General features: G+C 43.1%; 1 protein-coding gene across 3 annotated transcripts in view; it reads left to right on the forward strand.

The window, feature by feature from the left end:
* HIATL1 (hippocampus abundant transcript-like 1) overlaps positions 1-14482 on the forward strand; it is a 95537-nt gene extending 81055 nt beyond the window's left edge. For all 3 annotated transcript variants that reach the window (XM_014529516.1, XM_005881653.2, XM_014529517.1), the window contains 5 exons: positions 7443-7514; positions 8537-8649; positions 10096-10193; positions 11981-12123; positions 12797-14482. In XM_014529516.1, coding sequence (XP_014385002.1) covers positions 7443-7514; positions 8537-8649; positions 10096-10193; positions 11981-12123; positions 12797-13042 — 672 coding nt within the window. In that variant the 3' untranslated portion in view covers positions 13043-14482. The remainder of the gene's footprint in view (positions 1-7442; positions 7515-8536; positions 8650-10095; positions 10194-11980; positions 12124-12796) is intronic.
* The last annotated feature ends 366 nt before the right edge of the window (positions 14483-14848 follow it).

Raw genomic sequence — 14848 nt, forward strand, 5'->3', positions numbered from 1 at the left:
GCTGAGGCCTCAATGTTATCTCTAAGGTCAGAGGGTCCAAACTGCATAACTAGCAAAATGCTAGGGGAGGAAAGGTCACCCTGGGGTCAAGGTCCGACCCTACAGTTGTCCATTGTTTGGCACCTGGGGCTTTGTTCCCTATTGACCTTCTGTACAGTGCCCATCCTCCTTGCTCTGCTCATATCTGTCTTAACTGCCTGCCACAATCTGAGGAACCTCCATACTGTTTTCCATAGTCGTTGCACCAATTTATATTCCCACCAAGAGTGTATGATGGTTTCCTTTCCTCCACATCCTCAACAACACTTGTAATTTTGAAAATAGCCATTTGAACTAGTGTAAGGTGATATCATTGCATTTCTCTGATGATTAGTGATTCCAGCATCTTTTCATGTACCTATTGGCCATCTGTATGTCTTCTTTGGAAAAATGCCTGTTCCGTTTTATGCCCATATTTTAAATTGGATTGTTTGTTTGTTTGTTGCTACTGAGTTACATGAATTCTTTATATATTTTGGATATTAGTTCCTTATCCAATACATGACATCCAGTTATTTCTTCCCATTCAGTAAATTGCTTTTTCATTTTGTTGATGATACCCTTTTTAGTTTGATATAGACCCACTTCTTTATTTCTGCTTTTGCTTTTGATTTTGGTGTTAGATTCACAGAATCATCTCCAAGACCTAAGTCAGGGAGCTCACCACCTATGTTTTCTTCTAGGAGTTTTATGGTTTCAGGTCCTACATTCAAATCCTTAATCCATTTTTAGTTAATTTTTTTTGTATGGTGTAAGTTGGTCTAGTTTCATTATTTTGCATGGCTGTCCAGTTTTTCCAACACTATTTATTGAAGAAACTATCTTTTCCCCATTGTATATTCTTGGCTCCTTTATCATAAATTAATTGACTATGTATGCATGGGTTTATTTCTGGGCTCTCTAATTGGTTTCTTTAATCTGTGTCTGTTTTTATGCCAGTATCATATTGTTTTAATTACTACAATTTTGTAATATAATTTGAAATTAGGGAGTGTGATGCCTCCAGCTTTGTTGTTCTTCCTCAAGAGTGCTTTGACTATTAAGGGTCTTTTGTGGTTCCTTACAGATTTTAGGATTTTCTTCTATTTCTGGTAAAAATCTAATTGGAATTTTTATAGGGATGCATTGATTTTTTATATTTCTTTGGATAGGGCAGTGGTCGGCAAACTCATTAGTCAACAGAGCCAAATATCAACAGTACAATGATTGAAATTTCTTTTGAGAGCCAAATTTTTTAAACTCAAACTATATAGGTAGGTACATTGTTATTAACTTAATTAGGGTACTACTAAGCTGGCCTTTGCTAAAAACGTTCTCAATCTGATTGAGGTACGTTCGCTGAGGTTGACCCCTTCCAACTCTCCCATCCACACTCGTCTTGTATACTTGTTTTGTCTATTCTTAAATTGATCACAAAAATACCTGTAGGATTTGCAGCTGGTTGGAAAAATACAGGTAACTTTATGCTTCGAGTAGGTACTTTTGTCACCCGCGCGCGATTTGCGGACACGACTAGCACCAACCACTGCACAATGAGACTGCTGACTGACTGGCTCACTCAACTCGTGCATGAATCGCGCTGCATATCCCGCAGCTGCCTGCGCTGAGTCTCCCGTCGCCCAACTGACACCCCCTACTTCTTCTAACGCCACTTCTTCAAAATAGACTCGCCCAGGCCAAAAACCGACTTCTGCGCATGGGCCACGAAGTTTTGATCGCACTGTACGTGCGCGCCCGCACGTGGTATTTTGTGGAAGAGCCACACTCAAGGGGCCAAAGAGCCGCACGTGGCTCGAGAGCCGCGGTTTGCTGACCACTGGGATAGGGTATGGGCATTTTAATCATATTAATTCTTCCAATCCATGAGCATGGAATATCCTTCCATTTCTTTGTACCTTCTTCAATTTTGTTCATTAATATCTTAAAAGTTTTAAATATACATGTCTTTCTCCACCTTGGTTAATTTATTTCTACATATTTTATTCTTTTTGATGCAATTGAAAATGGAATTAATTAATCTTTATAGTTCATTATTAGTGTAAAGGAATGCATCCGATTTTCCTCCCTTAGGTATTTAATTTTGTTTATTATTTTTAAATTAAGTTCATTGGTGTCACATTGGTTAATAACAATACGTACATTTCAGATGTGTGGCTTCCAGTTCACTGAAGCCTACTATCCTCTTGTCACCAAGTATTTGACCCCTTTGCCTTCTTTCTCCTCCCCACCCCCTTCCCCTCTGGTAACTACCATTTTGTTGTCTGTATCTGTGAGATGTTTTCTTTTTTATGGCTTTTGTTTGTTTGTCTTGTTTGTTCATTTGTTGTTTTTTATCTCATATCCCACATATGAGTTAAAAATCATACAGTTCTTTTTTTTTTCTGTCTGACTTATTTCACTTACACATAGGACTCCCAAGATCCATCCATGTTGTCCCAAATGACAATATTTTATCTTTTTTATGGCTGAGTAGTCTTCAGTTTTGTATGGACCACATCTTCTTTATTCAGTCATTCATCAAAGGGCACTTTGGTTGTTTCCATGTCTTAGCTATTGTGAATAATGCTGCAGTGAACATGGGGTTCATATATCTTTATGCATAAGTGTTTTTAGTTTTGCAGGTAGATACCCAGAAGAAAGATTGCTGGGTCAAATGGTAGTTCTATTCTTAATTTCTGAGGAACCATCACACTGTTTTCCATAGTGGCTGCACCAATTTACATTCCCACTAAGAGTACACAAGTGTTCTTTTTTTAACATCATCCCTGACGCTTGTCAATTCTTTTCTTTTTTAAAAAAAATCCTCACCCAAGCATATGCTTATTGATTTTAGAGAGAGGGGAAGGGGGCAAGAGAGAGAGCGCATTAATTGGTTGCCTTCCAATATGTCCCCTGACCAGTAATCGAACCTGCAGCCTTTTGATATATGGGATGCTCTCTAGCTGACTGACCCACACAACCAGGGCTGAATTCTTTTCTTTTTGATAAAAGCTATTCTGATAGTTTTGAGACGGTATCTCATTATGGTGCTGATATGAATTTGCGGTATTAAGCATTTTTTCATGTACCTGTTGGCCATCTGTATGTTTTCTGTGAAAAAGTATCTATTCAGATCTTTTGACCATCTTTTAATTGAAAATTTTTTTGTTTTTGAGTTGTACTTATGAGTTCTTTAAATACTTTTAAAATTAGCACCTTATCAGAGGTATCATTTGCAAATATCTTCTTTCTTTCGGTTGGTTTCCTTTTTGTTTTGTTGATGGTTTCTTTTGCTGTACAGAACCTTTTAAGATTGAAATAGTCCTATTCATTTCTTCTTTTTTTTTTTAGCTTCTCTTGCCTTTAGGGTCAAGTTCACAAAATCCCAAGGTCCATAAGTTTAGTGCCTGTGTTTGTTTTCTGCCATGTATTTTATTGTTGCAGGTCCTATGTTCAAGTCCTTCATCTATTTTGAGTTAACTTTTGTGTATGGTGTCAGATAGCAGCCCAGTTTCATTCTGTTGCGTGTGGCATTCCAGTTTTCCTAGCACTATTTATTGAAGAGACTGATTGTCCTTTCTCCATTGTATGTTTTTGGCTCCTTTGTCAAAAAGTAGTTGCCCATATAGGTGTGGGTTTACCTCTGGGCTTTCTGTTGTGTTCCATTAATTTCTGTGTTTGTTTTTCTGCCAGTACCGCACTGATTTTATTACGACAGCTTTATAGTGTAGTTTGAAGACAGGGAGTGTGATATCTTGGGCTTTCTTTTTCCCCGGGCTTGCTTTGACTATTGGGGTCATTTGTGGCTCTATATAAATTTGAGGATTTTTTTTTGTGCTATTTCTGAAAAAATGCCATTGGGACTTTGGTAAGGATTGCATTAAATCTGTATACTGCTTTAGTTAATTTGGCCATTTTAACAATGTTAATTCTTCCAATCCATGAACACAGAATAGCTTTGTCTTCAGTTTCCTTCAATAATGTCTTGTAATTTTCAGAGTACAGAGTACAATCTTCACCTCCTTTGTTAAGACTGTTCCTAGGTATTTTATTCTCTTTTTTTTAAAAAAAAAATATATTTTTATTGATTTCAGAGAGGAAAGGATAGGGAGAGAGAGATGAAAACATCATTGATGAGAGAGAATCATTGATTGGCTGCCTCCTGCATGCCCCCACCCCAGCCTGCAACCCTGGCATGTGCCCTTGACCGGAATCGAGCCCGGGACCCTTCAGTCCACAGGCTGACACTGTCCACTGAGCCAGACGAGCTAGGGCGGTATTTTATTCTTTTTGTTGTGATTGTAAATGGGATTGTTTTCTTCATTCTCTTTCTGATACTTTGTTGTTAATGTATAGGAAGGCAACAGATTTTTTATATTGGTTTTGTATTCTGCAACTTTATTGAATTTGTGTATGTGTTACAACAGTTTTTTTGATAGAGTCTTTAGGGTTTTCTAAGTATACTATCATGTCATCTGCAAATAGTGACAGTTTTACTTCTTTTTTTAATATATATTTTTATTGATTTCAGAGAGGAAGGGAGAGGGAGAGAGATAAAAACATCAATGATGAGAGAGAATCTTTGATCGGCTGCCTCCTGCACACCACACACTGGAGATCAAGCCCGAAACCCAGGCATGTGACCGGGAATCGAACAGTGACCTTTTGGTTCATAGGTCAACACTCAACCACTGAGCCACGCCAGCCAGGCAGTTTTACTTCTTCATTTCCAATGTGGATGCATTTTATTTCTTTTTCTTGCCTCTTTTCTGCTGACAGGACTACCAGTACTATCCTGTATAATAAAAGGCTAATATGCAAATTGTCCACTTGGGAGTTCGGCCAACCAGGAATTTGACTTCTTGCTATGATGTGTACTGACCACCGGAGGTGATGCCGGGGGGCGCAGAACGAAGGAAGGCCTGGGCCAGTAGCTGGGGGGAAGAAAAGACCCAGCTGGCAGCCAGCAGCCAGTGGAAGGAAGGCCCTGGCCAGCCTGTTCGCCAGCCAGGCCTAGGAACCCTACCCATGCACGAATTTCATGCACCAGGCCTCTAGGCCTATATAATAAAAGGCTAATATGCAAATTGACCAAACGACAGAATGACTGGTTGCTATGATGCACACTGACCACCAGGTGGCAGATGCTCACTGCAGGAGCTGCCCCCTGGTGGTCAGTGCTCTCCCACAGGGGGAGTGCTGCCCAGCCAAAAGCCGGGCTCACAGCTGGCAAGCACAGCGGCAGTGGCAGCAGCCTCTCCTGCCTCCGCGGCAGCACTAAGGATGTCTGACTGACGGGCCTAAGCCATCAGTCGGACATCCCCCAAGGGCTCCTGGACCGTGAAAGGGCGCAGACTGGACTCAGGGACCCCACCCGCCCTCAAGTGCACAAATTTCGTGCACTGGGCCTCTAGTATCAAATAAAAGGGCAAGAGCGGACATCCTTGTCTTGTTCCTGATCTGACAGAAAAAGCTGTGTATGTGTGGTCTTATCATATGATGCCTTTATTATATTGGGGTACTTTTCTTACATACCCATTTTGTTTTTTTATCATAAATGGGTTTTGCATTTTGTCAAATGCTTTGCATTTATTGAAATGTCTTAAGATTTTTATCCTTCATTTTATTGATGTGGTATATCACATCAACTGATTTGCAGATGTTGAACTATCCTTGCCTCTCTGGTATAAATTTCGCTTGATCATAATGCATGATTTTTTTAAATGTACTATTAAATTCAGTTTGCTACTACTTTGTTGAAAAGTTCTACATCATGTTCATCACAGATATTAGCCTGTAATTTTATTTTTATTTTTTTGTGTGGCATTTTTGTCTGGTTTTGGTATCAGGATAATGCTGGCCCTCCTGTAAAATGTGTTTGAGAGCCCTAGGTGGTTTGGCTCAGTGGACAGAACATCGGCCTGTGGACGGAAGGATGCCAGGTTTGATTCCGGTCAAGGGCACATGCCTGGGTTGCGGGCTCGGTCCAACGTGCAGGAGGCAGCCAATCAATGATTCCCTCTCATCATTGATGTTTCTCTTTTCCTCTCCCTTCCTCTCTGAAATCAATAAAAATATTTTAAAAATAAAGTATGTTTGAGAGTTCTTCTGTCTGCTGTTTTTTGGAGGAGTGTGAGAAGGATTTGTGTTAATTCTTCTTTGAATGTTTAATGGATTCACCAGTGAACCATTTGGTCCTAGACTTTTGTTGGGGGGTTTTTGATTACTGGTTGAGACTCCTTGCTAGTCATCAGTCTGTTTGGGTTGTTTATTTAATTGTGATTCTGTTATGGTTCTAGGAATTTATCCATGTCTCCTAGGTTGACCACTTTGTTGGCATATAATTTTGTTCATAGTAGTCTCTTGTGAATCTTTGTGTGGTATCAGTTTTAAAATCTCTTTCATTTATGATTTTATTTACTTGAGACATCTCTCTTTTTTGTGTGATTCTAACTAAAGGTTTGTCGATTTTATTTATCTTTTCAAAGAACTAGCTCTTAGTTTTCTATTATCTTTTTATTCTCTATTAATAATTTTTTAATTCCTTTTTCTGAATTTCAAAGAATTTTAAGAGGGGAAAATAATTTAACTTTAAAAACTTGACATTTAAGCCCTAGCTGGTTTGGCTCAATGGTTTGGCCTGCGGACTGAAGGGTCCCAGGTTCGACTCTGGTCAAGGACACATGCCTGGACTGCGCACATGCCCGGATCCCCAGTAGGGGGGCGTGCAGGAGGCAGCTGAGCAATGATTCTCTCTTATCATTGGTGTTTCTATTGTTTCTATCTCTTGCCTTCTTCCTTTCTCTAGGAAATCAATAAAAATATATTTTTTTAAAACTTGGTATTTAAAACGAATAGTTTTGGCAGATCAGAGCTGTTAAGGTGAAGAGGCTGCTCATCAGAAGCTTTTGGAACATGCCTGTGTCGAAGCCTGAGACTCTGCCCAGTTGGTCTCCACGGTTGCAGAGTCTCACTGCTCCCTCCCCTTCCTCCCTTCCCCTCGGCCCCACATGATTTTAATGTGCAGCCATCGCTGAGAGCCACTGAACTTGCTAATGAGTAAATTCCGAATTCTGCATCAAAAGTCAGATTATTTCCTTTATATTTTCTCTAATGCTTGATAACATATTTCTTTTTTGGTGGGTTGGGGATAGGAAGGAATATGAAACGATAGATAGGCCTGTAATAGAAAATATCTTTAAAATATTTGTTAAGTTATGCTTGCTTGTAATGGTTTTTTATCAGATTTAGATGTAATTTTCTGGTTAAATAGGTTCAACTTTCAACACTGCCTTAATTTGCCATAATTAAGGTTTTATGAACTTTTTCCAACTGTTTTGTCCTATAGCTTTACTAAAACATAACATTTCTTATTTTTATAATATCTATGTTAACAATAGTGTTTCTCCCCCTCTATTTCACAGATCATAGGTTTTGGATCTGTTAAAATTGCAGAGTTCATAGCTGTGCTGGGAATTCTGTCTATTGTGGCTCAGGTGAGTGTCATTTTTCTCATCTCTTTTTAAAATATTTTTATTCTGAAATAAACGTAGGTTCACAGGAAGCTGTAGGAAGCGTTCTCGAATGTCTCCCGCACACCTGCCTTCGTTCCCCCTGCCATGGTAGTGACATCTTGTATATCTATGGTACAATAGCAGACCCAGGAAACTGACATGGGCTCCAGATATCCAGAAATTTACTTCACCAGGAGAATGTTTCAGTGTTATTTTAATGTGGAGAAGTGAAAAGCAGAAATGAAAATCGACAGCTGTTCCGACCTCTGCTCAAAGGAATGTGGCAGATGAGTGGGTTGGAACATGTATAATGAGTAAAGAGCATCGATTTCTCCATCTGTTACAGATACAGGCCCACAAAGCTAGGCGCACGTGCCTCACATCACCCGACAGGCCTTCCCTGTGTCCTGGGGCTCCTGGGGGCTGCTCCCTGGCACAGTGGCTGGGAGCGCAGGAGAGGAGGCTACAGGGCTGCCTTGCCTACGTGTTAGCACGAACAAGGCTCACAGGAGCGCACCAAGGCAAAGACCTTTTACTCATTTTGTCCAGTGGTATCAGCAAATGTAAACTGCGTTACACTCTCAGTTGCTCATAATTTGTGGGGTTTATGTGAACTCTGGTTAGTCATCAGCCCAGACTATCTCTACTGGTTTCTAACAGAGGATGTATTTGTTAAAATCAAATTTACATCAGTCCAACTTTGCAAAACTGCTAGCCTCCAGCAGAATTCCACATATTCTGTGAATACTCAGCAGAGCCTGCTAGTCACTGAGTGATTAAGTGATTGGCGTTTCTCAGAAAAGACTGAGGCCATGTCCCTCTCAGTCACGACAGCTGGTGAATGGCTCTGTCACCTTCCTGGGGAAGTGCTAGCAAAGCCCCCGATAGACAGCGTTGGGGAGGAGGCCGAAGGCCCTGCGCCCCTGGAGAGCTGCGCCAGCACAGCGTGGTCTCCGTTCCCGGCTCCCTCCGCGTGCTTCTCAAGGCTCTCCTTGGCTTTGCAGACAGCCCTGCTCACCGCCTTGATGAGGTCGCTGGGGAAGAAGAACACCGTGCTCCTGGGCCTGGGCTTCCAGGCGCTCCAGCTGGCCTGGTATGGGCTCGGATCTCAGGCCTGGTAAGCCTTCCCCTGGGTCCTCACCAACTAGAGGAAGACCGTCTCCTAGGGGAGCTTGAGCTGACGGTGGTGTGAAGGCAGCAGGGCTACTTACCCGTTGGGTGTGCTCAACATTTCAAAACCTGTTTGGACTTAATTTGGGGAAGGCTGAGCGAGGTGACAGGATTATTTGTAAAAACTGTCTTCATGGCTTTCAATGAGTTGTTACTTAATTAAATGTGTGTGCTTCCTCCTCCAACTCCTCCAAATATTTTAAACACATTTGTTAGTTTTTAGGGACAAATGCCACCTTTCCTCCCCCGATTCCCACCAGCACAGTGTGGTCCAAAACAAAACAAAAAGACAAGGAAAAATGATAGCAGGGCTCTTTGCTGTAATTAGCTGAGTGACTTTATAACGTAAGAACTTGAGTGAGATGAATCCTAAGATCTCTTCCAAAATCAAGTGTATCCTGAGGCAGTCACTCCTGCTGGCATATTCTACTCCCGTCACAGGAAGGTCAGAATAAGCCCTGAGCCAGAAGAAATGACAAGAATCCCGAGTGCTGTTCTGTTATGTGGCTGGTGTCCCCAATGCCTGGTTACCAAATCCAGAGGTCCTATGTCTTTAAATATTAGTTACTCCTCATTCTGCATGCATGACAAAATTTACAGAAATGAGAAATGCTTTACAGGTCAGGAGAAGATTCTTGTTCTTTAAGATTTCTGTCCGATGGACTTTGGTTCCGTAGCTGAGTCAGTCAAGCTCGTGCAGGCAAAGGCCTTTGTCGACCTGAAGGATCTTTCCTTTAAGGATGTGCATGTCAGCCGTCCCCAAGGAAGCCTAGCCGAGCAGGGTTTAAGCCGAGTTGGGGGCTCACCTTCCTCACACAGATGATTCATATTGATTCGCACTTACGTTTCTTTCATTGAGGAAAGGACAAGAGTCTAAAGGAAGCATGTCCAACGTGGTCCTGCGGGCCGCATGCCTCGTCTGCTTGGCCCGTGTCAGCTTTGAGTGTGACAGGCTTGGTCCAAAGGAAGTGGGTCTGGGAGTCTGCAGGTGTCGTCCTGCGTGCCAGGCCTTGCTCTGCCCGTGGGTAGCAAAATGAGCAGCTCAAAGGCAGTGTGCAGGCCAGCCTCAGACAGAGAAAGTGGGAATCAGGGGAGGAAAGGTGGCATTTGTAAAAATAAATCCTTTTGAACTTCACTGAGCGTACATCTAAAGGTGGTAAAAGGGAAATCAAGGAGAACAGATTTTGAAAGAGGTGAAATAAGTAAATGAAACTTTTCTAGCCTGTGAAGTGAGGAATAACTTCCCAGGTTAAAAAAAAAAAAAATCCATTAGTAAAGAGGAAAGATTAAATACAACGTAACCTGAGGAAACAGGAAGTATCTCATGCTCCGCCCCTGACTACGCTCTGACAGCGAGCCCCAGCCTGCCGCCTGACGCTCCCTGTCCTTGCAGGATGGTGTGGGCCGCAGGGGCCGTGGCCGCCGTGTCCAGCATCACCTTCCCGGCGGTCAGTGCCCTGGTCTCGCAGAACGCAGAGTCCGATCAGCAAGGTGAGAGCACTGTCCCCTCTGTTTCCCTCCGTCACTTGAGACGGACCTGCCGGCAACCTGAGCAGCTCTGAGCCTCTCTTCACCCGTGTGGTCCCTCCCAATGACCGCACCTGTTTGCTTTCCTTCCTGCTCTGAAATTATACTCATGGTTTTAAAATGTGGACTCAGCAGTTCAAAACACTAAGAATTAGAAATAGAACTATTTTCTCTTTGGTTTTGACTCCTCTTTATTGTGATGCCATAAAAGTTAACTAAACGATAACAGATGTCTGTTAAATAATGACGGACTAGTTAGTCAGATAGCGAGCTTGTTATTTACTCACTGTCATCACTGGGACTTCTTTAATTTGGACTCCCTTGAAGGCCATGAGCTGAATGTAGGAAGTGATTCTCCGAGAGGATGAAGAGCAGATCTGTGTGGTTGCTGGTATCGGATGCCGAGTGAGAGGCAGCGTGGGGACAGCTGTGTGGAGAGAAGCGTGTAGACCCCACCCTTCTCGTGTCTCTGATTCACCGTCAGGCATCTCCCACGACCAGAGTTCATCCTTTTCCACTTCCTCTTTCAATGACTCACTTCACTGTAGTCAGAAAGTAGTCAATTTGAAAAAAATTGTAAATTTTTAAAGGGAGAGCCCTTTAAAAAGTTTCAATAAAAACTTTATTGGAAAAGATAGTTTGCTTATTGCACCCATTTTTCCTCATCAGAAATTAGCCATCTAGTTCATAGCCACATTTTAAAATAGTGGCCACAGGTTCTGTGTGTCCCCTGCCATGGTCCCCGCCAGCTGCACAGCCGTGGAGGCACTGTCCCGGGAGAAGGCGGCCCTGCGGGGCGGGCGCTGCTCGGTGCCTGACAAGTGCGCACCTGTCTTTCATGGACTAAATCCTCTTTGGCTCTTTTTATGCTCATATGTGTTAGTACAGATGTTTCTAAATGTCCGAGTACAAAACTATTACAGCACATTGCATTGGGTTGAATAATCTTTGACCATTTTTGACCTACAGTAACATGCATGTCATACAATTCAAGCTAATTTTTTTCTTTTCTTGTTAGAAACCAGAGGTATCTAGAAATTGGCACCTGTGGGGTATTTCAGTGCAGGTCTACAGGAAGATGCATCCGAAATGGGGGGTCACCTTGAGGAGCAGTCTGTCTGGACGCTGGGCCCACACAGCATCAGGACTGTTGTGGACTCACATGCATGGGGCTGCAGGAGGCAGAGAGCAGATTTAATTGTAAAAGCACATTAAATAAGTAGAGCAGGAAACTCTTAATCCACAGAAAAGTGGAAATTGTCTGCAAATGGAGAATATTAAAGTTTTTCATTTTGTTATTCCCCGTTTATGGGAATATCTAGCTGTTGTGAGGAGGATTCGGTCCCTGTGGTATTTCAGAAACATCACTGTCATTTCATCTCATGGACGCTAGGGCACAGGCAGGGGTCCTCAAATTTTTTAAACGGGGCCAGTTCACTGTCCCTCAGACCGTTGGAGGGCCGGACTATAGTTTAAAAAAAAACTATGAACAAATTCCTATGCACACAGCGGCGGCAAAAACACCCGGCGGGCCGGATAAATGTTTTCGGCGGGCCGTAGTTTGAGGACCCCTGGCACAGAGTGACAACATTAAAAGGACATAGTAAAACCAAGAACACATTTGTGTAATGAATGAATCCCCTGCCTCCTCAGCACGGACGCCCCAGTCCCGCTGACTCAGTGCTCACAGTTGGTACGAGAGCTCGGTCGAGTCCCCAGTCTTGACATGCCTTCTTTTTGTTCTCACTTAGGCGTTGCCCAGGGCATCATAACTGGCATCCGGGGACTGTGTAATGGCCTGGGGCCAGCGCTGTATGGCTTCATATTCTACATGTTCCATGTAGAGCTGACTGAGTTGGAACCGAAACTGAATTCTAACAATGCTGCTTTGCAGGTAATTTGGTGATAAGTCTAGTGTTGTTACCATGAATATGTCTGACTGTAGCAAACCCTCTGACCCTAAATGTGGAGCGTGTCCTTGCACATTTTTGTTTGCACAATAAGACTGTTGGACCCAGCAGTAGGGAGGCTGTGCTCAGTGCTCCGGGCCTGGGGAGGGGCGGTTTCGTTGATTTGATGTCTCATATAAAAGATTTCTCTCAATTCTGTTCTCACCTACACAGTAACTCTGATCAGAACCCTGTCTTCTGAAAAAGCCCAAGCCAAATAAAATATAAAATGACCTACAATTCCACCTAGAAATTGAACTAGAGTTTTTTTCTTAAACTTTATTTAGTATTTTTCCCTCCTTCCTTCTAAGCAGTATTTAGTAGAGATTTCTATACAGAATTGGAACTGATGTTCATGTACAGAATGCACGATCTGGTGTCAGAGGGTGAGATTAGAGATAAACGACTGTTACTCACAGGCCTGGGTTCAGCTGCTGAGAAGTGATGACAGCGGTGAGAGGCTGCCCTGTGGGGCGAGTGTGCCCTGGCTGCAAGGAGACATTTGCTCATGCGAAAGTGATTCTCTTGGAGGTGGTGTGGGGTTTGGGTCACCCAGAGCTAATTTTGCATTGAAAAGACTAACCAATTCTTCATCTCCGTTTGTTTCCACACCATCAGGGAGCCCTCGTCCCAGGCCCGCCGTTTTTATTTGGGGCATGTATAGTTCTTATATCTTTCCTGGTTGCCTTATTCATCCCTGAATGCAGTGATGGGGCTAAGAAACATAGCAACAGCGTCAGCGGCACTGTGACCGACACCCCAGAGCGGGGCAGTGACGAGGACATTGAGCCCCTGCTGCCGAATGGCAGCGTCTGGGGCTTCGCTGCCTTCGAGGAGCCAGGGAGCCAGTGCACCGAGCTGTGACGGCAGAAGGGAGACTTGCAGGTGCTGTCTTTCTGAAGTCGCCTGGAGCCACACCACGGGGAGACTTTCTGGTGCTGGAGGGGAGATGCAGTGGCATCCTTTAGGGCCAAGTTTGATGAGTAACCCTCTGCCTCCCCCCTCTCCCTCCTCCTGTTCCTTTTCTTCCATTCTTTTTCTTTCCGTTTGTACATTAGAACAAGTTAGGATTTGAAATACGTTGCTGCAAACAGTATGCAACTCTCACAGTTATCTGGAGTTCCGCTTTGAAATTCAAATGGAAAAGGTCACGTCTCTGAGAAAGGGTGGCTTTCCTTCCTCACCTCCAGGGACGAGGGTCAGCAACCCCAGGTCCTGTTCCGGAGGAGCTGCAGGCCTGGGGAGGGACTGCCATCCACGGCCAGATTCAAGGTGAAAAATCCCTTCTTGTCTTCCTCTTTCCTGCTTCTCTGAAAAGTGCACGTGGCCCACAGGTGTGGAGGAGTGGGTGCTCCTAGAGCCACTCAGCATTGGGGACCTATTGCCTTTGTTCAAAGGTCAAACAAAGCCGGTCTTACTCCCATTTCCTTGTCTCTGCTTAATATTCTTGGCTAGAATGAAACCCAGCATACACACCTGGGTATTCGTGATACTGATCCGTGACGTCCTTTACCAGTGAAGAAAATGTTTCCTACAAGTTTAAATCTTGAAGAAATAGCAATTCAGATTCCTTGACCGAGTGTCTTGGTCAGATCCGAGGGGATGTTACAGAAGCACACATCAGGCATTCCGGTGATTCTGCGGAAGTGCTCACACGGAGACATTCCTCGGTGAGCGGAGGAGGAGGTGCCGCGAGTTCGCAGCCAGGTGCAGACTCGTGCGGGACTGTGCTCCTCCCACACCGTCCTCGGTTCTGTCCTCACCTCCTGCCTTAACTGCCCTGTGTGTACGCTCTGTGTTCAGTAGGTCTCTCTCTCCACCTGCATGTCTGACATTTGAATCTCATGGGAATATGCACCTCAAATTCCTTTCTGCAAAGGGTGGTTTAGGAAACTCAGTTTCACAGTAAGTGTCTTGCTAATTTTTCAAGATGTTTTACAGACAAAGAAAACTACAGATTTACATGCATTTTGTTGCAACAGTAAATGAACCCTTCACTAGGCCTCCCTTGTGCCTGTGAAGGCTTTATAGATATGAAATACATGTAGATATTTTTAAGGGGTTTTAAATTTTTTTGATGGAGTGCTGAGCAAATCAAATATTTATAAATGTAATGAAGGTATTGACAGAAAAAATATATATGTAACTTTTATAAAGGATTATTATGTACTGCTTGAATACATTTAAAAGAAAATATATTTTGAAACCTGTTCTGCTATGAACAAAAATGACATATCTTTTTACTATGCTGTTGGTTTTAAGTTAAGCTTCCTGATGCACAATAAATTGTACTGGGTACTTTTATGTCTTTTGTGCTTCTTTAAAGTAAATAGTACCATTGCTCTTTGGGTTCTCTTTTGGGTGGCTTTCAACTAAAATAAATTGCTAATCTTTAAGCTAATGCAAAATGTATGTGTATTTTCAAAGTTTAATTTTTAACAAACTTCCTTAAAAACTCCCTTTAGTAACAATCATCACGAATTTTTTAATCTTTATTGAGAATATTACAGATGCCCCCCCCTTTTTTCCCCATTGCTCCCTCCACCCAGTTCCCACCCCACCCCAGGCCTTTGCCACCCTATTATCTGGATCCATGTGAAAGGGTTAAGTTGACACGCAGGCAGACAGGGCGGGTCCAGTGGGAAACAGGCAGGCAGACAGGGCCGTTTG

The sequence above is a fragment of the Myotis brandtii genome, unplaced genomic scaffold, assembly GCF_000412655.1.
Source record: "Myotis brandtii unplaced genomic scaffold, ASM41265v1 scaffold684, whole genome shotgun sequence".
Classification (NCBI taxonomy): Eukaryota; Metazoa; Chordata; class Mammalia; order Chiroptera; family Vespertilionidae; genus Myotis; species Myotis brandtii.